We start from the raw sequence: 23701 nt of genomic DNA on the forward strand, positions 1-23701 counted from the left end.
GAGTGGCCAACAATTTGAAAAACTATGGCCACTCAAAGCTAACAGGCCCAAACTGGAATGCATTGACACGCAGTTACGGACGTACACCAGAGAGATCATCCTAGTGCTAGGCAGTGCAAACTTGGTAGTCACACACACTGGATCGTAGAACCGGCTGCCACTCTGGAATGTCCCGGGGAATGGTCCCGCACTCTTGGGGAGGAGCTAGTTAGCCGAGATGAACTGGAAATGGGGGGATGTGCACGCCATTTCATCTGTAGAGCGAAGTTCGTACTCACAGGTCCTACAGAAATTTGAGTCACTTTTTCAACCAGGTGTCAGCACTTTTAAGGGCACCAAAGTAGTGATACGCATCACCCCGGACGCCAGACCAGTGCACCACAAAGCCAGAGCTGTGCCGTATGTGATGCATGAGAGAATTGAGAGTGAGTTGGACAGGCTGCTAAGAGAGGGCATAATTTCGCCTGTTGAATTCAGCGACTGGGCAAGCCCCATCGTTCCTGTCCTTAAAGCAGATGGCTCGGTCAGGATCTGTGGCGACTACAAGGCCACCATCAACCGAGTGTCACTCCAGGACCAATACCCGCTTCCGAGAGTAGAGGATCTTTTTGCCACGCTAGCAGGTGGCAAGCTGTTCACCAAGTTGGACCTCACTTCAGCCTACATGACTCAGGAACTGGCTGAAGAATCCAAGCTTCTGACCACTATCACTACGCACAAGGGGCTATTTGTTTACAACAGGTGTCTGTTTGTTATTCATTCAGCGGCCGCTATCTTCCAGAGGAACATGGAAAGCTTGCTTAAATCCATTCCTAGAACAATCTTATTCCAAGATGACATCCTAATCACGGGTCGAGACACCGAGGAACACCTCAACAACCTGGAGGAGGTGCTAGCTGACTGGTCCAGGTAGGCTTGCGACTAAAGAAGTTCAAGTGTGTGTTTTTGGCCCCAGAGGTCGAGTTTTTGGGCAGGAGGGTTGCCGCAGACGGGATCCGGCCTACCGAATCCAAAACTGAGGCGATCCGTCATGCGCCCAGGCCCGGCAACACATCAGAGTTGCGGTCATTCCTGGGATTCTCGAACTACTTCGGGAACTTTCTGCCAAACTTAAGCACATTGTTGGAGCCGCTACACGTGCTCCTGTGAAAGGGTTGTGAATGGTTTTGGGGGGACTGTCAAGAACGGGCTTTCAATCGGGTTCGGAATCTGCTTTGTTCTAACAAGCTGTTGACCTTGTACAACCCCCGTAAGAAACTGGTTTTAACATGTGATGCATCATTCTATGGGGTTGGGTGCGTGTTGCAGCAGAGTAATGATGAGGGCCAACTCCAACCTGTGGCTTATGCCTCCAGGTCGCTCTCCCAGGCAGAACGGGGATATGAGATGGTTGAAAAGGATGCACTCGCATGTGTCTATGGGGTGAAAAAGATGCACCAGTACCTTTTCAGCAGAAGGTTCGAGTTAGAAACGGACCACAAGCTGTTAACATCCCTGTTGTCCAACAGCAAGGCTGTCAATGCCAATGCGTCAGCTCGCATTCAGCGGTGGGCCCTCACGCTGGCTGCATATGACTACACCATACGGCACCGGCCAGGCACCGAAAATTGCACTGACATGCTCAGCAGGCTCCCACTGGCGACCACTGAGGGGGCGTCGGAGCAAAGCGCGGAGATGGTCATGGCCGTTGCTGCTTTCGACACCGTAGGCTCCCCCATCACAGCCCGCCAGATCAAAATCTGGACCAACAGAGATCCCTTCCTATCTCTGATAAAGAAATGTGTCCTGACCGGGGATTGGGCACCCGCACATGGAGCATGCCCCGAGGAGGGTCAGACCGTTTCACAGACGGATGGACGAGCTCTCCATCCAAGCCGACTGCCTGCTATGGGGCAGCCGGGTAGTCATGCCCCAGAAAGGAAGGGAAGCATTCATCAGGGAACTCCACAGCGAGCACCCAGGCATCGTGCTAATGAAGGTCACATGTATGGTGGCCGGGAATTGACTCAGACCTGGAACACTGGGTTCACAGGTGCACGACGTGTGCTCAGCTGGGAAATGCCCCCAGGGAGGCCCCACTCAGCCCGTGGCCCTGGCCCACCAGGCCATGGTCACGCATTTACGTAGACTACGCGGGCCCGTTCATGGGAAAAATGTTCCTGATTGTTGTCGATGCATACTCGAAATGGATCGAGTGCATCATATTGAATTCGTGCACGACATCCACCACGGTGGAGAGTCTGCATACGGTCTTTGCGACCCACGGCTTGCCGGACATCCTGGTTAGCGACAATGGCCCGTGTTTCACTAGCTATGAATTCCAGGAGTTTATGTCGGGTAATGGTGTCAAACACGTCAGGGCAGCACCGTTCAAGCCGGCTTCCAATGGCCAGGCGGAACGTGCGGTTCAAATCATAAAACCGGGCATGCTCCAGATTCAAGGACCCTCCCTTCAGTACCGCCTATCGCGCCTCCTGCTGGCCTATAGGTCCCGCCATCATTCGCTCATGGGAGTCCCGCCTGTGGAACTACTCATGAAACGCACATTTAAAACGCGGCTGCCCCTCATTCATCCAGCCTTGTCAGACATTGTTGAGGGCAAGCACCAGTCCCAAATCGAGTGCCATGATCGCAACTCAGTGGGGAGATGCATAGAAATCGATGACCCTGTATTCATTCTCAATCATGCTTTGGGACCCAAGTGGCTTGAGGGTACTGTAATTGGCAAAGAGGGGAATAGGGTCATAGTGGTCACACTTAACAATGGGCAGATATGCCGCAAACATCTGGACCACGTAAAGAAAAGGTTTAGCATGGACACTGAAGAACCTGAGGAAGATCATGAGATGTTACCCACACCACTACCAGTGAACGAGCAACAAGGACATTCACCAGTATGCACAGTCCCTGCGGCCAGCCCGGACAGGCCGGAATCACCTCAGACGACAGAGACGCATGACAAGGCTCAACCACCAGAGCCCCAACTGCGGCGCTCCACAAGAGAGTGTCGACCGCCTGAAAGACTCAATCTTTGACCCAAAGACGTTGGGGGGAGGTGATGTCATGTTTGTAACCTTCACATAGCTGTAACCTTTATGTAACAACACTGTACACTGTATACACCTGAAAAATGCACACCTTGACCACAGGGGGTGAACTTGTGGGAGACACTCCTCAACTGGTCATCCAGGTATATAAAGGGAGGTCCCACGCAGAGTCAGCACTTCTTGGTCCTGGGAATAAAGGTTCAGGTCACGTTGTGACCTTGTCTGCAGTACATGCCTCGTGTGATTCTATAGTAAGGTGTAAGGACACTCCAGAGTCCTCGGAGGGGACAGGTGTCCTGGGAAATTATTTTTAACATGAGAAACTCTGAAATGCTGTAAAATGCAGCAACTAAAGTGCGCAGTCCATTCCCCCTAAGACCTCCGAGAAAGTAAGGCCACGGTTTTCCATCACTGCGATAGCCAGCCCACGATTTTCCGTCCGTTCACTTTTATGAAGGGAAAATTGCCTCTTGGCGACCTCTGGAACAAAAAACCCAGCCTCGGTCTCCTGTAAAAAACTTGTATTCGGGTACAAAAAGGAATCACAAAGGCTAATGGAATGTTAGCCTTTAGCTGAAGGGAGCTGAAATGTGCCGTCTGGAGCACTGTGTTCAGCTCTGGGCACTGCCCCTCAGGAGGAATATATTGACCTTGGAGATTCACCAGAATGATATTGGGTCTTAGAAGGTTAAATTAAGAGACCGTTTGCATAAACTTGGCTTAGATTCTCTTAGAGATGAGCTGATTGAGCATTGTTTAAAATGTTAAAAGGATTCAACAGGGAAGATACAGAGAAACTATTTCCTCTGGTTCGGGGAATCAAGAACAAGGGGACATAATCTTAAAATGAAAGCTTGGTCATTTAGGAGGCAATTCAGGACGCATTTCTTCACACAAAGGGTGGTAGAAATCTGGAATTCTCTCCCCCAAAAGTCTGTGGATCCTGCATCATTGGAGCTTCCAAGATGGAAATTGATGGATTGTTTTAAGTCAGGGTATCAAGGGATTGGGAGGAGGTGCTGCAACTGCTGTCTGCTGCCTGCCTGCAACCAGAGTCTCCAGGAGAGGAGGAAGAGGTCAAGGGATACGGAGCTAATTGAAAGGCAGGTAAGTGGAGCTGAGGTGCCAGTCAGCCATGATCGAATTGAATGGCCTACTTCACTTCCCATTTTCTTCAGTAATTTTTAAATCCACCCCTACCGCCGACTGCTCTTTTCTGTATTTCAGATCTTTCCCCAGAGTAAAAGTGATCGCGGGTACAGCTTACAGATGCAGCACGTCCTCACGTCGGCACTCAGAGCTGTTTTTGAGCTGTCAGCTATTTTTTTTAAGATGTTGGACAGCTTTTTGCTACATTTTCTGGGTTGGCCTGTCTGGATAAGTGATTCAGAAAGTATTGGAATTACTAATAAATATTTAGCATAAGCTATGGGGGAGGGGCGAGAGTTTTTGAAGGGCAATCATTGATATCAGCATTATCTTAAGGCCCATCTTCAAATAGTCCTGACCTGAAATTAGCACCAGAGGATTACTCCTTTCGGGAAAAATTCCCCTAATATGTTGCAGAATGATATCTAGAATCCTGTGCTTTAAGAGGAAATGTTTGACTGTTCCAGTGCTGCTGATTTTCCATGTAATTCTGTTAATGAGGTTGGACGGGTGCGACTGTAATCTTGCGTTGAGATGGTTCTCTGCGTTCCTCCACAGGTTACTGAAGGATTGCTTGGCAGACTCTCAGTTCAAGGGCCGGTTCAGCCAGCTGCTAGCTGCTGTGCTCTGCGGTTCAGGGCAAGCCATGCGAGAAGAATTTGACAAAGAGACCAAGCTCATTGACAGGTTGGCTGAGGTAGCTGGGAAAGTCTGCGCAGCTGACCAATCAAAGCGCTCGGTGAGTACCAGCAAGATCTGTCCAATGGCATCTTTGCTAACTGCTCACTCTACATAAAGGCCATTTACTCAGCCAATGCCTAGGGCTGATGCCAGGATGCCAGGGAATCAATTTTCAATATAAATGGAGTCATTATCTTATATATTTATTATAAAAATGGTAAGGTTTTTCCGTTTTATTAACTTTAACTGTTTCCCAATTTTATAATCATTCTTTTTCCCTCACCCCCACCCCCGCCCAATTGTATCCCATCCTCTCCAGAAGAAATGATCCCAGTGATATGGGCACCAACTGTTCTCCAGTAACTTGCCCAAGTGGCCATTTTATTACTCCCTCCATTTTTGCTACATTTTCTAGGTTGACCTGTATGGATAAGTAGTTCAGAAAGTATTGGCAATATTAGTAAATGTTCAGCATAAACGATGGGGATGGGGAGGGCTTTCCTCCCTTCCTATTATAGGAGCTGATTCTTGCCAGGATGTGGTTTGCTAGGTAATGGCTATTCATCAAGTGTGTGCCCAGACTATCGTGTCAGCAGGCTATTGAACTGCAGGGGACATCACAGCTGAGCCTCGCCCTGTCCTCGCCTGAGATTCACACTGTTTCCAGCAGAGGGCACCAATTGGGAGCAGGAACCCTGACGGATTCCCCCCCCTTCCTCCCCCCCATCCCTCTTCCTGGCCTAGAGTACTAAAGCCTAAATGTAGAGACTTTCTCACCACCCCAGCAGAGATGACCAACTGAGCAGTGACGAGGCAGCAAAGCCGGGAGTTTATCAGTACGAAGGGGTCAGTACCGTACTGTGGTACATTCACCCACAGAGCTATCGGGTAAAGTATTCTTCATTAACGTCACTGATTTTCTCTGCAAAACTGACAGAATACACAGCCAATCCTGAAACCTCATGGGCCCGAAATTGCCCCGCGCTGGAATTGGGGCAGTCAGTTTGAATTATCAAATTCTTTTGCGTCGGCACCTCAAGCTCTGGCCCCGGTGCGGAATTGTCCTCTTTGAATAAATAAATGTTGGTTGCGGTAACGGTGTTTGTGTGACTCACACGGGGCATGGCGCTCAGCGCCACGCTGATGATGTCCGCGTGATGCGTCACAACATCCCTCCCCTTTTAAAGCGGAGGGCCGGTGCGAGCTCTGCAGCTAATTTAGTGGTGTCCACTGGGCCACCAGGGAGGACGTTGGCCGGGCCGGCTACCTGGCACCCAAGGGGGGGTGCCGAGCTGCCTGTTGGTAGGTGTGGCACTGCCACTGCCCCTTTAAAGGTGGCCAGGATGCCACAGCCACCACATCTTCATGCCCCGAGAAGCTGTCGGTCGCATCACCCCGTGCCGACCTCACGTACCATGAGGCGTAAAATGGTCGGCGCAGGGCTCGATGTCATCGCTGTGCGTGCGCTAATCGTGGATCATGGCGCGGCGCAAACCACTTTTTGCCAGCGGAGCCCTGGGGGCAATTCCAGGGGTGGAGGGCACTCTGGCCACCGTGCCTGGGCGAAAACTCTTTAGTGCCCCATTAGCGTTTCTGAGATGGGCATCTTCGGCCACCATGAGTTTTGAGGCTGGTTATGATTTGGTTCTGATCATTACATCTGCACCAAGAGATAGTGGGGTAGAAATTGCCCACCGCCCGAAAAGGGGAGCGCCCACCCTGCTTTGATGGTTTTTACCACAGCTGCCTCTTGAGCGACATTTGACTCTTTGGGTTTTTTCCTTGTCTCTGGAAGTCACTCTTAATGGGGGCGGTGACAACACGAGAGGGGCTGATGTTGGGGGCGGTGCAAAGTGACCGCCGTAATGTCGTTATCACGTCACCACGGCTCTCCACTGCACTTAAAGGGGAGAGCCTCCGCGCTTTTAAAACTTCAGCCCACTGGGCCACCAGGGAGGGTTTCGGCCGGGCCAGCGGCCTGGCACCCAAGAAGGGGTGCCAGGCTGCCTGGTGGCAGCCCGGCTGAACCCGAGGACATATTTGAATGACCGACATGGCAGTTGGCCGATTTTGTTTAAAAACATGGTGGCAGCGGCAGTGCGCCCTCCCCTTTAAGGGAAGCCGCATCACTGTTGCAGAAGGCCACAGCCTCACTGGCCCACTGGGAAAAAGCTTGTTTTGGCACCGCCGGATGAGCCGAAGATTTTCAGAGGAGAATGTTGCCGTTGGGAGGGGTAGATCGGCGGTGCGCACGGTGAACATGGATCGGCAGCAGTGGAGTGGTAAGTGGGGGATCGGGGCACCACCGGGAAAACTCGGGAGGCCTATTGGGCTAGCAGCGGCCATTCCACGAAAAGTCAACGGGCACTCCACTCCACCGCGTGGCCACCGATTTGCGGTGGTAACGGGCCTGAAGGAGACGGGCAATTTCAGCCCCAGTGTCCGATGTGGTCAGCATTATTTGCTCTTTTCTTCAGTGCAACATTCCAAAGTATATGTATGCCGTAAATCTCTATTGTATAATGCACTTAAAAATCTAACATCTCCAGGTACTTCCCGTCAGCTTTTTTCCATTATAAATTCCCATTTCCACGTTCCCTATGTAAATATGTCGCACTGTAATTACATCCTCCCCCCAGTGGAGGTGCTGCAGCGTACAGAAAAATCAACCCTTTATATAACCTGGGAAAATTATCCAACCTTTTGAGTGTAGTTCATCTTTGGGAAGTACTGGATCGCTCAATTTACCCTTCAGTTTCTTATGGCTGGGGCTCTCTCTGTATGAAGAAGAGAAGTGTCCGCTTTATTCTGGTAGAGCAATTGTTTTGACTACTTTGCCAAGGTGCATATTTTATTGTTCTAGTTTTTTTTTGCATAGTAGTAAAGAATGATAATATTTTATTGTTTTCGCGTTGCAGACTGTATTAACGAAAGCGATTGAAGAAGTTGAAAAATTCTTCTACCAGGAGCATGTTTGCCGTCTGCCATTGAATCCTGTCTTTGCAGTAAAAGGCATTGACCCCAGTGTAAGTTCATTCAGAAAGAAACTACTGCTGCCTCGTGACTTAGTTACAGAGATGATCTAGTTGGCCGAGGTTCTGAATTACTGCACAATCTTTAAAGTTTTCCTATTTTTTTCTGTCCTCTTAAACATCGTATTTTTCAATGTCCGAAAAACAAAACACTCGCCGAGGCCTCTTCGGCAGCACCACCCATCCCGCGACCTTTACCAACTAGACGGACAAAGGCAGCAGGCACATGGGAACACCACCGCCTCTAAGTTCCCTCCAAGTCACACAGCATCCTGACTTGGAAATATGTCGCTGTTCCTTCAATGTCGCTGGGTCAAAACCCTAACTGTGGGAGTACCTTCATCTTCTCAAGAGCAATTAGAGATGAGCAATAAATGCTGGCCTTGCCAGCAACGCTCACATCTCATGAATGATTTTTTTTTAAAGTCATTGTCATTAATCGGAGGCAATAAATCAGAACTTACAGGCCCATTAGCTTGACTTTGGATATAGGCAAGTTATTTGATGGGATCATTGGAGATACTCTGTATGGTCATGGAGTCAAAGAAGGGGTTATTCGAGAGTCTGAGCATTGCTTCCAGAAAAGGTCATGTGTTAAATGTTTTGAGGCAGTTACTCGGTTGGCGGATGAAGGAAGTCCTCATTGACATTGCATACCTTGACTTTGAAATTTAAATATACACAATAGGCTGCTGAATAAGATCGGATTCTACGGGATTAGAGGCAGAGTTTGGGTTGGAGCTGGAATTAGTTGCACTCTTGTAGGCAGAAGGATGTTTTGAATGACAGCGATTCTACGTGGGGTCAGTTACTAGTGGGGTCCAGCAAGGATTTGGTTTAAGAGCCATTGCTCTTCAGCATTTTTATTAGTGATCTGGATGAATGCATCAGAGAAACCATCTTCAAGTTCATGGATGACGCAAAGATTTGTGCAGGTGTTGGAACCTTAGATGAGAAAAAAGTAAATTACAAGCAGATCTAGATATGATAAGGCAGTGGGCCCGCGTCTGATAGATGTAGTTAATCTGGATAAATGTTGTGTTATCCATGTGAGTAGAGATAATGCCAAGCATGTGTATTCCATTCAGGGTTAGGAACTTGAGGATGTTGAGTGGGAATAAGACCTAGGTGTTGTAGTAGGTGAATCTGTAAAGGTTCATGACCAGTGCCACAAGGCTATTGCAAAATCAAATAGACTGCTAAATGTATTGTCTGGATGATCAAATACATAACAAAACAGACTATATTGTCCTTGTATAAGTCCTTGGTTTAGGCCCCATCTAAATGCTATGGGATCTTTTACGTCCACCTGATCAGACAGACGGGGCCTCAGTTTAACATTTCATCCAAAAGACAGTCTCCAACAATGCAGCACTCCCACAGTCCTGCACTGAAGTGTCAGCGTAGATTACCTGCTCAAGTCCTAGTTCGGTGCTTGAACTCATGACTGCTGACTTCGCAGTGAACAAGCTACCAGTGAAGTAAGCTGAAACTTAACTTGAAAAACTAGGAGAACAGGAAACTCGTCCATATTCTCATTCTTTTATTATTACGGGAGTGGCACATAATTAAAAGTTACTGGAGTGTTCTGACTTAGTCAGCATGTCAGAAATCAAACAGAACAAATGGGAACCAGAGCAGTTCAGAACACTCCTTGAGGAAATGCTTCTTGCTGTTCTGCGCCCAAAGCGAATTGTTTGGTGTTAAACAGGATTAAATATTAGGAATCAGCACTTTCAGTGCAATGCTCCCTTCAGGTTTAATTTTATGGGGGGGATGAATGAACAGGATTAGGTGCGAGTTAGAATCGGGGCAGCAGAGTTTTGGATGAGCTCAAGTTTATGGAGGGTGGAAGATGGGAAAGTGGCTAAGAGAGCATTGAAATAGTCAAGTCTAGAGGTAACAAAAGCATGAATGAGGGTTTCAGCAGCAGATGGGCTGAGGCGGTGACGGGCAATGATGCGGAGGTGGAAGTAGATGGAGTGGGGTGATGGGGATGTGGGATGGGATGCTCAGCTTAGTCAAATAGGAAAAAGAGTGGGCTGCTCTGGTATCCTGGCCAACCTTCAACCCTCAGCCAAAACCACCAAAAGAAACAATTAACTGCTAATATACTGTGCGCAAACTGGCTACCGTGTTTGCCTACAAAACATTTCTGTATTTCCTAAGTAATTCATTGGTTGTGAAGTACCTTGCAACACCCTGAAAAGATTAAAGGCATTATATAAGTTGTTTTAAAAAGTATTATAATTACAAATTAACTGCAAAATATTGAGACTCTTGGTGCAACAGATCCAGGGCAGTCATTTCTCACTTGCCTGTCACCTGAAAAGTGGCACCTCTGCCAATGCAGCACTCCTTCAGTCTTGCACTGAAGTGTCATCCTCGGTTTTGTATTTAAGTCCCACTCCAGGGGCCCAACTATGGCCATGAGTTGCATCAATTTTTTTGGAGTAAGTTGTTTTTTTCTGGCGTAAGTTTAAAAAATGCCATTTTCCCCCAAAGAATTGCTCCAGAGTAAGTCAGTTAGGTACAATTTTTTTTAGGTCAGCTTTTTTTACAATAGGGGGCATTCCCAGACACTTAGGCCAGTTTTGGCCATTTATACCACTTTGGCCAGCAAAAACTTACTCCAAATCGATTTAGGTCAGCGTATGTGGCCAGCTCTGAAAAACCTTGCGGGCAGTGAAGAAAAAGCAGCGCACATTCAGCAGACATTATGGCAAGAATAGGGGAGGGAAGGGAACTGGAGAGGACCTCAACAACCAAGCACCAAACATTGCAAGGAAAAGCTCAAACAATTAAAATACGAATAAAAATGAAGTAAATCCTACCTTAACCTTTGAAGTCAGCCCGGGAAGGCGGCCTGTGCGTGAGGCCATTCGGCCTGGGATGGGGAGGGAAGACGCGCACCGGGAGTCCAGAGCGACCGGAGAAATGCGAGCTGCTGGCCACGATGTCACCGGGGGCGGGGGGATGGTAGCAAAAGAGAGAGAGAGAAATGCTGGCCGCGATATTACCGGGGGATGGGGGGGCTAGTGAGAGAGAGAGAGAGATGCTGGTATACAAAACACTATCTCTCCACCCCCCCCCCCCCCCACAAAACAAAACACTCTTTCTCTTCTTTCTCTTCCTCCCCCCTGAAAAAACTCTCCTCCCTTATACCCCCCCCCACAGCGCAATCAAAACTCTCAAGCACAACCAATAAATAAAAAATAAAACCGAAGTCCTACCTTGGCCCGGGAACTCAGCCAGCCGGCCAGCTGGAGCGCATGGCCACTCTGCCGGGGATAGGGTGCGGGGAGATCAGGATGCCCCTTCGGCCGGGGCTAGAGGCTGCGAGCATCGGGTCCTGCTCACAGGACATGCTGGGTGGGCAGGAACATGCGAGCAGACTTCACCGCATATGCGCGCAGGTGCCGGCACTGTTTTCGGCGCTGACCTGTTGCTCCGCCCTCCCCCCACTTCACAATGCACGCCACACTGGGACTCCGGGGATTCGGAAGAGCGGCCAGGATGGGGCGACTTTTTTCCGGCGCCGTTTCCAGCGCGCAAAGTCACCGCACTTAAGGTAAGTGCGCCGAAAAAAGGGGTTGGGCAAAATTTGAGCCCCAGGATTTGAACCCCAAACCTTCTGACTCAGGCGAGTGTGTTACTAACCGAGTCAAGCAGAAAATTAAATAGATTTATTTTTCTTACAGATCTAGTCATTTTTTGCAAAACAATATGAAATATGCCAGAGTCAAAACCTCCCAGAGTTCCAAACTGCAACCACCTCTCATTTCTTCTCAAACCAATGCATTGAATTTTATTGCAACAAAAACATTGTTTACTGAGAGGGTTAAGTGTTACACTCACTCCAAAGAGTGAAATGCTGATTTTTTTAAATTTGAAAATGGATTGAAATTCTGCACAGTGAGGTGAATGTAATGATCCACATTCTCTGATATCTGGAAGATGTCACAGGGGAAATAAATTACAACAGTGTAATAGCTTCAAGGCCTGTGCTTAAAACAAAATTGCTTCAGTTCCACAGCCTCAGCTCTCAATCTTGGATTGCAAGCAGTTGAACAAAATAATTTGTTAGTTGTTTAAATGAGGTGCTTTTCTGAGATTAGCTTGACATCGTTATTCGAAACATAGGGGATTCAGGCTCCAACTCATCTGGTGGACACTTAGAAATTGTTTTGATAAAAACATCATGTGACCCAGCACAAAATGATTATTTCTTGAGTGTGATTAACTTTCTTTTAATGCAGGAGGGTGTGTATGCATTTGCATGGTGTATTATGCTGACACAAGACCTTTTTTTAATCTTCCTGTGAAATAATTTATGGATTCTTTTTCTAAGGTTTTGGCCTAGAAGTTATAATTGGCATTATTCTAATTGGAAACTCTAGGCTTTATTACTTTTTCTTTGATAACCAACCCTCATTCATGTGAAGTATATAAAGATATAATTTATTTTTATGTAACATCTTTCACATCCCCAAGATTTACCCAAACCATTTTACAATTGATGGAATTTATTTTTGAAGTGTAGTCACTGTGTTGTTTTATCATCATCATAGGCAGTTTTATCTTCATTATCATAGGTGAAGAAGGCAAATGGCATGTTGGCCTTCATAGCAAGAGGATTTGAGTATAGGAGCAGGGAGGTCTTACTGCAGTTGTACAGGGCCTTGGTGAGACCACACCTTGAGTATTGTGTACAGTTTTGGTCTCCTAATCTGAGGAAGGACATTCTTGCTATTGAGGGAGTGCAGCGAAGGTTCACCAGACTGATTCCTGGGATGGCAGGACTGACATATGAAGAAAGACTGGATCGACTAGGCTTATATTCACTGGAATTTAGAAGAATGAGAGGGGATCTCATAGAAACATATAAAATTCTGATGGGATTGGACAGATTAGATGCAGGAAGAATGTTCCCGATGTTGGGGAATTCCAGAACCAGGGGTCACAGTCTAAGGATAAGGAGTAAGCCATTTAGGACCGAGATGAGGAGAAACTTCTTCACTCAGAGAATTGTGAACCTGTGGAATTCTCTACCACAGAAAGTTGTTGAGGCCAGTTCATTAGGTATATTCAAAAGGGAGTTAGATATGGCCCTTACGGCTAAAGGGATCAAGGGGTATGGAGAGAAAGCAGGAATGGGGCACTTAAGTTGCAAAAATGATCATATTGAATGGTGGTGCAGGCTCGAAGGGCCGAATGGCCTACTCCTGCACCTATTCTCTATGTTTCTATGTTTCTGTGTCCCTTGAAATCGAGGAAGATTTGATTATAGGCAAACATGGCAGCCAATTTGTGAAGAACACAATTCCACAAACACCGAATGAGATAAATAACCAGATAGTCCATTTTTTGGCGGAGTTGATTGAGGTATTCGTGTTGGTCAAAACATCATGGAGAACTCCTCCAAATATGTTATGGGATCTTCTACATGCACCTTCATGGGCAGACAGGGCCTCAATCTAACAATTTACCTGAAAGACAACACCTCCTACAGCACTCCCTCATTAGTGAGCAGAAGTGCCAACCTAGATTATTGTTAAGGCTCAGAGTGGGACTTGAAGCCCTTGACCTATTGAGTCAGAAGTAAGAGCACTACCACTAACTCCATAATGTCATTTGGCCCGTCAGTCTGTGTTGGCTTTGTTGAAGCAATCCAACACTGGTCCCAGTGGCCTGCTCTCTCCCTGTATCTTTCTCTGCCTCAAATGATTATCCAATGCAACTATTACCAATTTTTATGATGCTTATATTTCCATGTTTTTCTCTTTGTCAAAAGGCTTGTTCGTATTTCACCTCAAATGCTGTTCCGCTGAAAATTTCTTTCATCAATGCAGACCCTTTGGGCAAAAATATCAATGTGATATACAAGGTAGGACTTGAATGACATTCATGGATACTTAATTGTGGCAAATCTGAAAAACCCCACTTTAGGATTGGCTGAGTGATGATTGTTTATGAAATCAAATCAGTGCCTTTGTGGTTGTCAGTTTACCACCAGAATATTGTGTAAAGTGTGTTTATTCACAAACTAATTGGTAGACTGTCAAAATGGAACATATTCTAAAATAATTCTTGGTGTTTCAAGAGTGGATATTTTTGAACAGACCAATCCTGCACCACTGTCACTGTTTAGTATCAGCATCATGTAGCTGAAGTTGTACCGATCAGTCCAATTGCTGCAAAATGTTGTCATGGCAAATACAACCTGGTGTCAAGGGAGATCATGGGGTCGAAATTGCCCCTTCCTTAAGATCTGTTACCGGCGATAATGGGGCAGTAAGTCTTTTCCAACCAGGGGCAGGCAGATGGTCCAAATCATGTTGAATTGACCCCGAGCCGGGGGCAGCGGAAACGGGTTTCCGTCGCGCCCTGTGTTTCCGCCCCACCCAGCGCTCAGGCCTACTGTCAGGCGCCCCTTACCGCCCGGCGGTGACTCCTTTCCATCCTGCGAGGGAAATTGTCCCACGGGAGCGGAGCCGCCCGCCAGTCGATGCCCCCGACATCTTCTCCCGGTGGGAAGCTGCCAGTGGCTGGGTGGTGCATCCGCCCTTAAAGGGGAGGGGCGCACTGCTGCGGCTGCCATTTTATTTTAACTGTCGGCCGACTTTGCAGTCGGCCCGACAATGGCGGCCATGGGGTCGGCCAGTGGACTCAATGTCTGCCTCGCAGCATCCCTCCCCTTTAAGTGAAGGGAGTGGGCGCTGATGCGCGTCATTGCGATACGGCATGTCCGCGTCATGCTGACAACACCGCCTGCCTTCCGCCCTGCTCCCGACTCACTTCCGCCCCTCTGCCGCCCAAAAGAACAAAAGGAAAGGAATAGAGGGCAATTTCCCTCTATTCTCCGCCCCATCGATTCGGGCAGTAATTCGTCTCATAATTCAAATTAGCCGCACCAAACAGGGCAGAGGGCAGTTCCGGCCCCCATGTGTTATATTTTCAAGTTTAAAACACCAAGACCAATGCAGTTGATAAGAAACAATTGCACTGGAACATTGGAACAGAATGAAGGAAAGTGGCAGTGGAAAGGTCAGAGAGGTAGAGGGCTGGAAGCGTGAGGGAAAGGGTGAGGTGTTGGAAAAAGGTGAGGTACTGGAAAGGAGTGAGGGATTGGAATTGTGTAATGTGAGAGTGAGACCTGGTGAAAGAATGAGGGTAGAGTGAAGGGTTGGAACTGAATAAAGGGAGGGTGAGGGATTGCAACAAAGTGAGGAGAAGGGTAGGAAGCAGGTAAAGGAGTAGAACACCATGAAGGAGCATGGGAAGAGAGTGAAGCAAGGATGAGGGTTCGGAAAAAAAAGAGCGAAGAAAAGGTGAGCGATTAGAGCAGAGTCAGAGAAGGGCGAGAAAATGGAACAGAATGAAGAATGGGTGAGGGCTTGAACATTGAATGAAACAGAGAAGAGATGGGAATCAAATAAGTAGATAAGAAGTGAAGCACTGGAACAGGGTTTGAAGAGTTATCTGAAGAGGCTGATTAAAGATACAGCAGCTTTCATTTTCTAGCGTGCTGCAGTCTTTTTCATGTCCTGAATGTAAATGACCAGAAATAATTGCCACACTCATCTTTGATCAGAATAGGATAAGTGGCAGTACAATCTATTCTCTTCCACAGATGTTTTGAAAACCCATTCTATAAAACGATGTTACTCTAATAACCCTGTACTTCAGTGGATATGGTCTCCGAGTGCTTACTTTTAAAATTACAAAAGATACCCAGTAAATAAATCTACATTTATCTTTAAAATGCTAGCTGCTGAACCGATCTGTGTGTTTCAAACACCCAAAAGTGTGGCAAGTACATGTTCACTCTCGATACATCACTGGCGGGGGCAGGCATAAGTGACATGACTGTTCAGGTCAGCTCCTATTGATGAAAGAAGCACACAACCTCTCTCTGTTTTATTCCTTTTTGACCTTTTGGTGATTGAAAATCCAGTTCAATACACAGTTGAACATGTACTACCAGGATGGTAGAAGACAAGCTCGATGGATCTTGGTCTTTTCCTGTCTAGCAATTCATAGGTAGCTATGTAGGAGACCAGGGGTTAATTTTGATTGTGAATAGTAACATGAAATGTTTTAGCCTTGAACAGAAGAATATACATATTTTATATGTGAAATAAATTTATTTTGAAGTTACATTAGATTTTACTAATTTAGATTAATGGGCATTCAGTGTTCCTTATGTTTCTCTTGGAGCTTGAAATTCTGGTCAACGATCATTATCCCAACAACCAAATCCCGTGCGCAAGGTTTCCAGACCAAAGAGAAACCCAAAGATAACTCCACCTAACTATAAAAGTGCAGGCTAACTTATTTCACTTAAAAAATCTATTTTAGTATTTTGTGCACTGAAAGCAAACACAAACTCTGAATATTATTTTTATATTAAAAGAAGTTAAGCTCCCATGATGTTGCATCAAGACTTAAATCTTCAAGTTAAACAGGCTTAGAGGCCAAACAATATTTGGACCAGGTGCACAGATGTAATACAATGCCCATTTTAAAGTGAAATATTCTGATCTATTTTTTACATTTCCATTATAAATTACTCTGTCCACATTTATAATGGAAACTCTCTGTGTAAACTTGTCACGTTGTAACTACACCCTCCCACCAATGGTGGCAGTGCAGCACCTCAACTGTAGGCAAGGTCTTATTACAGAATGATAGGTTTCCATAGGCAGTTCCAGTTCTATGGGCCCAAGTTTCCACACAATAAAAAACGGGCCCCCCTCCGAGCTGGGCGCCCATTTTTCGCGCCTAAAACTGCGCCGGAAAAAAACCGCGCGATTCTGGAGCGCCCTGCAGCTCCTTGTCTGCTTGGCGCGGCGCCCAGGGGGGCAGAGCCTACACTCGCGCCGATTTTGTAAGTGGGAGGGGGCGGGTACTATTTAAATTAGTTTTTTTCCTGCCGGCAACGCTGTGCGTGCGCGTTGGAGCGTTCGCGCACGCACAGTGTGAAGGAAACATTGGCACTCGGCCATTTTTGTGGTTCTTTGTAGCTGTTTAGTTTTTGAACATTTTTTAATAAAAGCACATTGCCATCAGCACATCAGCACTGAGAAGGCTGCAGGAAGCCTCAGAAAGTTGAGGCAGCCGTTTCCCGACGACCTCCCCCTTTTGCCGTCGGGAAATGGCTCCTCAATTTCTGAGGCTTCCTGCAGCCTTCTGTCTCCTTCCCTCCCTCCCTCCCGCCGTCTGGAACGGCTTCCTCCCCCCCCGCTGCGTTCGGTCGGTCGGTCAGGCCCGCACTCCCTCCCCCCCCCTCCCCCTGCTCGCCCGCCGGGAACGGCTCCCCGCGCCCCCCTGCGTTCGGTCCCTCCCCGCCGTCTGGAACGGCTTCCTCTCTTCCCCCCCCCCCCCCGCGTTCGGTCGGTCGGTCCCCTCCCGCTCGCCGGCCGTCTGGTATGGCTTCCTTCCCCCCACCCCCCCCCCCCGGCGTTCGGGAACGGCTGCCTCGTTTTGTGAGGCTTGCTGCAGCATTCTCCCTGGTTGAAGCACTTTCACACAGGTAGGAAGATGGTTTATTTAATCTTTTCTTTGCTTATAAATGTTTATTCAGGTTGGATTTATTTGTATAATATTTGTATAAGTATAAATAAGGATTTATTGTAGAATTTAATGACTTCCCTTCCCCCCCCCCCCACCTCGTTCTGGACGCCTAATTTGTAACCTGCGCCTGATTTTTTAATGTGTAGAACAGGTTTTTTCAGTTCTACAAAAATCTTCACTTGCTCCATTCTAAGTTAGTTTGGAGTACGTTTTCACTGTGGAAACTTTCAAATCAGGCGTCAGTGGCCGGACACGCCCCCTTTTGAAGAAAAAATTCTGTTCCAAAGTGGAACTGTTCTACCTGACTAGAACTGCAGAAAAAAAATGTGGAGAATTGCGATTTCTAAGATAATCCGTTCTCCACCAGTTGCTCCTAAAAATCAGGCGCAAATCATGTGGAAACTTGGGCCCTAAGTGTGGATGTAGGAAATTAGAAAGGAAAATATATTAAAAATCTTGTGTTTGCGTACACTTCCTGTCTGCTGTAATATATTTAAAATGTAGTTTATAGCTTGCACTTCCTGTGACTGTTACATTTGAATCTTAGAACATTTACTTTTGATAATACCTCTACTGTGACAGAACGGCCTCTCCTTCGACTCGCTATAATGTGACGGGAGCGCTTCCAGTAACATTAAAGGTGTTGCATTTAGTGTGCACTTCCTGTAAGTGTCACACCTACTTCCTATAACACATTCCTGTCACACTCCTTTGTTGACGGCAACCACTATTGTTATTAAACAATGTATGCTTCAACTCCCCCAGGAGCAATGCGTTGATCTATTACTTTCTGACTGGACTTTTGAACTAATTAGTTTGGAACTTTTCCTCCTTCCAGTCAGGAGATGACCTTCGACAAGATATGCTTGTTCTCCAGATCGTGAAAGTGATGGACAGGATTTGGTGCCAGGAGGGGCTGCATATGTGCATGATCATCTATAGGTGTACATCAACAGGAAGGGGGAGAGGTCTGTGCTATGGCATATTTTCTTAATTACTAAATCATATTAAAAAAACGTTTAACCCCTAAGTTACAGTAATGAGTAGGCTATATTTCTTCCCCAGCATTGTTTTTTTTGAAGACCAATGCTCATTTAACGGAGTTGCTCACAGTCTTTGGTGATTATTCAAGTGTTTATAACTGGGATATCATGTCAGCACCTCCAGCACTACATTTGAATAAGCCAATATGTTCGCACCCCAAAACTTAACAAGCAATTACTCTGCAGATGAGAGCAAGTGTATACAGTTAACAGCAATGATATAAACGGCCGTAAATTGCGGCGTCTCCGGGTGCGTACGATGTGCGCTCGTGCCCGAAGAGCCCCGCGCCTTGGCGCGCAAAGCGCATGCGCCGAAATCCAGCACTTGCGATCTGTCAAAATGTTTTTTGACAATTCCAACGCATACGAAAGTAAAGGGCCTCCGCGGGCGGGCGGAGATTTGCCCAGCGAATGGCCTTCAAACTCTTACGCTTGTGCCTGTTTTTATTAGATAGAAAAATTAAATGTTATCACTAATTTTTATATTAAATACCCTTCTATTAAGGCAAGTTTATTTTTAACCCTATGTAAACATTTCAAAAAAATATTTTTTTTCCTAAAACATTTAAGTTATTTCAATTTCAATTAATTTTCAATATGTGAGGCGTTTTTTTATTTATTTGTTGTGTTTCTGTGTTTTTGGTCGTATGCTCATTTATAGTACAGTTTGGACCTCTCTGGTCCGGGACTCTGATCCAGAATCATCTGTGGTTTGGCATTAGTTGGGCCTGAGGGAGAGGAGGGTTTAGAAAAAAAAAGAGCACCAAACCAGCGCATTAACCACCGCTGGGAGCGGCTGTCAATCAATGAGTGTGTGCGGCGATTGGCTGGAGCAGCTGTCAGTCAGTGAGTGTGTGCGCGGGTGCTGAGGGAGCCGCCCACAGGCTGCCAGCACGCGCGCGCACACAGGAGCCCGGGCGCTGTCGACAGGTACCATTAAGACTAGGCTAGGCGTGACCTTCCATGGTCCGGAAAATTTTCTGCTTCGGCACCGGTCAGGTCCCGAGGGTGCCGGACCACAGAGGTCCAACCTGTAAGGGGAGCTCATACAAACGGAACTCGCCATTATTATCCAGGAGATTGGTGGTCCAGGCCCACGTGATCCCAGGATATGCTTACATTCTTGGGATGCGTGGACTTCTGTGCTGGGCTGTGCATCTAGGCCTCGGAGCGGAAGTGTTCGATCCTCTGGAACCACCAGGTACTTTTGTAAAGAACATTTTGGTCGGACGCATCCGCCTGCGGGAAGCCTCCAACCGCAATTTTTGGCCCATAAAATGATACGATCTTTCAATAAGCAACTTACTGAAGATTTTGTAAAGAAGATCATGATGAAAATTCACCACTTATATTGGCTACTGTTGAGTGATTATGTCAAGTAGTGGACTTAATGCAGGTTAAAGCAATTCAACATGTGCATGGCCTTTTTGTGCTGCTACACTCAAGCTACTGGACGTCTTGCAGGACTGGTGGAGATGGTACCTGGTGCTACGACACTGGCCAAGATCCACATGAAACATGGTATTATTGGGCCCCTCAAGGAAAACACCCTTTCCAAATGGTTCCAGGAACACAACCCCACCAAGGAGTCGCACCAAAATGTGAGCTTTATTTAAAAGTTTTTTTCATGAAAGAAACATCGAGCTACGCTCCCCTTCTGCTAAGTATCTTGCCATTAAATAACCAGAGAGCTGGGAGATCATCTTAATCTGCTCAGGTTGTTTAATGCTGCTTTCACTGCTCTCTCTGATTCCTTTCACCCTTTAACATTTGTAGCGTATTGAACAGTGAAGGGAACTTACACTAGATCAAAGCAGACCTTGGATTGAAGCTGTCATTTCCACCTTCAGAAGAACATTGATGTGCTTGCTCTAAAGTGTTTGAAGAGTAACAAGGATGTCTTCAATTTGTGAAGAGAGTTTCATGAAGTCCATCCTATTTTCATTTCAACAAAGCAGGTTGATGGCAATTATGATTTAGGCCTTTCAGATGCTGAGAATCTAATGATGGAGATGTAAACAAGAAGAACTAAGTGCAGTTTTAAAATTAACAAGCCTCAAGAAAGATTGAAACAAACGTTTTCCAGTCACACAGTACTATTGAGTAAACTCACCATTCCAGCACTCCTTACAGGGACCTCAGAGCTACAACACTAAGTAGAGTCCCAATTTCCAATCTCTTCTCGTGTGGCTTCCTGTATATTTACCGTTGTATGTGTGAAATAGACTCGCAGCAAAAGCAGTCACTTAACTCCTTCAGAAAGTGGCTGGATAAATATTTAGTTGACTAACTGACTTTAAGATGAGACGTTAAAAAGACGTCTGCTTATTCAGGTGGCCATAAGAGATCCTTTGACACTATTCAGAGAAAAGCAGGTGCCTTGCCCAACATTTATCCTTCAACCAACATCACCAAAACATATTCATTATCAGTTACCTCATTGCCATTTGTGGGATCTTGCTGCGTGCAGGTTGGCTACCCCACCTGCCTACATAACAGTGACTACACTTCGAAAGTCATTGGTCAGATAGGTTTTAGGACTTCATGAAGTCATGAAAGACACTATTTAAATGCACTTTCTTTGAACAGGATTCTAAGCAACCCCGATTTTCATCACTCCATTGGCAGCCCTACCTTCAGCCACCTCGGCCCTACGCTCTGGAATTGCCACCCTAAACCTCTCCGCCTCACTACCTTTCTTTCGCCCTTTAAGTCACTTCTTAAAATCTACCTCTTTGACCAAGCTTTTGGTCGCCTATCATAGAAACATAGAAACATAGAAAATAGGTGCAGGAGTAGGCCATTTGGCCCTTCAAGCCTGCACCACCATTCAATGAGTTCATGGCTGAACATGCAACTTCAGTACCCCATTCCTGCTTTTTCGCCATACCCCTTGAGCCCCCTAGTAGTAAGGACTACATCTAACTCCTTTTTGAATATATTTAGTGAATTGGCCTCAACAACTTTCTGTGGTAGAGAATTCCACAGGTTCACCATTCTCTGGGTGAAGAAGTTTCTCCTCATCTCGGTCCTAAATGGCTTACCCCTTATCCTTAGACTGTGACCCCTGGTTCTGGACTTCCCCAACATTGGGAACATTCTTCCTGCATCTAACCTGATAGTTCTTCATGAGGTTCGGTGAAAGTTTTTGTCGAATAACGTTCCTGTGAAGCGCCTTGGGACATGTTTTACTACGTTAAAGATGCTCGTGTTTAAATGCAAATTGTGTTGAGTAGAGACTGGGTCAATGGTGTCTGTGAAAGGCAACAGGTTACGTTTGAACAGTAGAGATGATAGGGTGGGAGAATATTCTAGAAATGTTGCTTGATAAATTTTTGGGGAGCAGAGGGGATTTATGCAAAGGTTACCCTCAGAACATGAAAACAGTGGGGTAGAACCTCGATGGGTCAAATGGTCCTTTCTTATTCAATGTTGTCCGATGTTCTTGCCATTCCCAACAAGTTGTTCTTTGATATCAGCCTTAAGTTGAAAAAAGTAATAACAAAACAGTACATTTTATCTACTGGAAAAAGTTGAATCTATTGGTTGATATTTCTGACTGGCCCAATATCTATTGTCAGTGAGAACTGTTGAACTATGCCTGTTGAACATTACAACTTCCCATCTATCTGAGGGAGTCAACAAAGGATTTCATAAAATGTTTTATAATGAGGTTGATTGAAAATCCTAGCTAGCCAGTTACAGTGAGCAATACAGGAGAAAGTATTATGCTCAAATGAATGGTCCTTTTCAGTTGTAATCTTTAATTCTCACCTGGGTCTCGGGCACTATTAGTAGCAGACATTTGATAGATATTCCAGTAAAGGCAGTGATTAGTTCCCTAACCCTATGAATGAAAGTTGGTTCTGCGAGGACAATACATTTGTGCATGAACAGGGAGAGCCCAGTTCTTTCAGTGGCTTGGAATGATTTGAAGAGCAGGTGACCGAGCACCACACACATTTAAATGATTTGTGAAGAGTTGACTTCTTAAAAGTAAACAAAAGGCAATCACTCAGGCAGCTGTGTAAATACAGGGGCTGAATTTGCCCCTTCCCTTAAGGCCTGTTACCGCCGGAAATCGGCCACGCTGCAGAGTGCAATGCCTGCCAATTTTTCGTAATGGCGGCTATTTTTAAAATTACGCCCCTGCGGTATCCCGGCAGTGACCCACTTCTCTCCCCACACCGCCCCGCCGCTCACCACTGCTCCGCTGCTGCCGATCCGTCCTAAGTGCATCATAAGAGCACGCACTGCCGATGTCCCCCCCCCCCCCACCTCCCACAATGGCAAAATTCCACCCCGCGGTGCCAAAAACTGCTTTTTCTGCCGGTGCAGTGACTGTAGTCCTTGTAAAATGGCGGTGCGGCTCCCATTAAAGGGAAGGACCTACTGCCGCTGCCACCATGTTTTTTTTGTCGTCCGACGATTATACCCCGAGTTTGGCCCAGTCGTCATTGGGCAGTCTGACACCCCCTCTTGGGTGCCAGGCCGCTGGCCCGGCCGAAACCCTCCCTGGTGGTCAAGTGGACCGAACTTAAACAATTGCACAGGCTCTCCCCTTTAAGTGAAGGGGAGAGCCGTGGTGACATTGCACCGTGATGTCTGACAACGGCGGACACTCCGCCTGCCCCTCTAGACTGCGAACATCCACTCACCACCACACAATACGCCCCCATTATGGCCGATTTCCGGTCCGCCAGAAAAAAAAAGCTAAAGAGCGTAATTTCGCACAAGGGGCCACCCACCGCGCCAGTAAAAACACAAGACACAGGGTTTCTGAGAACTGCTCAGCTGTATTTCCTCAGTTTAATGTTTATGTCGCTTCATATATTTATTGTATTTTTTTGCTCGCTAGGCTGTGGAAAACTTTATTAACTCCTGTGCGGGTTGGTGTGTTGCCACTTTTATTCTGGGTATCTGCGATCGTCACAATGACAACATCATGCTGAAAACCACAGGCCACATGTTCCACATCGACTTTGGAAAGTTTTTGGGGCATGCTCAGATGATCGGACGAATGAAAAGGTTAGTGCGATTCACACATTCTTTAGGAGAGTGTAACTGGTAGGTATTAACTGTGGCTCACCAGTAGCACTCTCACCTCTGAGTCAGAAGGTTATGGGTTCAAGTCCCACTGCAGAGACTTGAGCACAAAATATTGGCTGATTGT

General features: G+C 46.6%; 1 protein-coding gene across 13 annotated transcripts in view; it reads left to right on the plus strand.

Annotated features, from left to right (window-relative positions):
- The window catches only part of LOC139278603 (phosphatidylinositol 3-kinase C2 domain-containing subunit gamma-like), a 261681-nt gene that overhangs the window by 161077 nt on the left and 76903 nt on the right, over nt 1-23701 (plus strand). For 12 of the 13 annotated variants that reach the window (XR_011596318.1, XR_011596319.1, XM_070897571.1 and 9 more), the window contains 6 exons: nt 4755-4935; nt 7796-7903; nt 13704-13796; nt 18324-18453; nt 19975-20129; nt 23387-23556. Coding sequence is in view for 11 of the 13 variants with exons in the window: in XM_070897571.1 (XP_070753672.1) it covers nt 4755-4935; nt 7796-7903; nt 13704-13796; nt 18324-18453; nt 19975-20129; nt 23387-23556 (837 nt within the window). In the remaining 2 variants the exon portion in view is untranslated. The remainder of the gene's footprint in view (nt 1-4754; nt 4936-7795; nt 7904-13703; nt 13797-18323; nt 18454-19974; nt 20130-23386; nt 23557-23701) is intronic. The other variant, XM_070897572.1, reaches the window with a different exon arrangement.

Source organism: Pristiophorus japonicus, chromosome 13 (assembly GCF_044704955.1).
Source record: "Pristiophorus japonicus isolate sPriJap1 chromosome 13, sPriJap1.hap1, whole genome shotgun sequence".
Classification (NCBI taxonomy): domain Eukaryota; kingdom Metazoa; phylum Chordata; class Chondrichthyes; family Pristiophoridae; genus Pristiophorus; species Pristiophorus japonicus.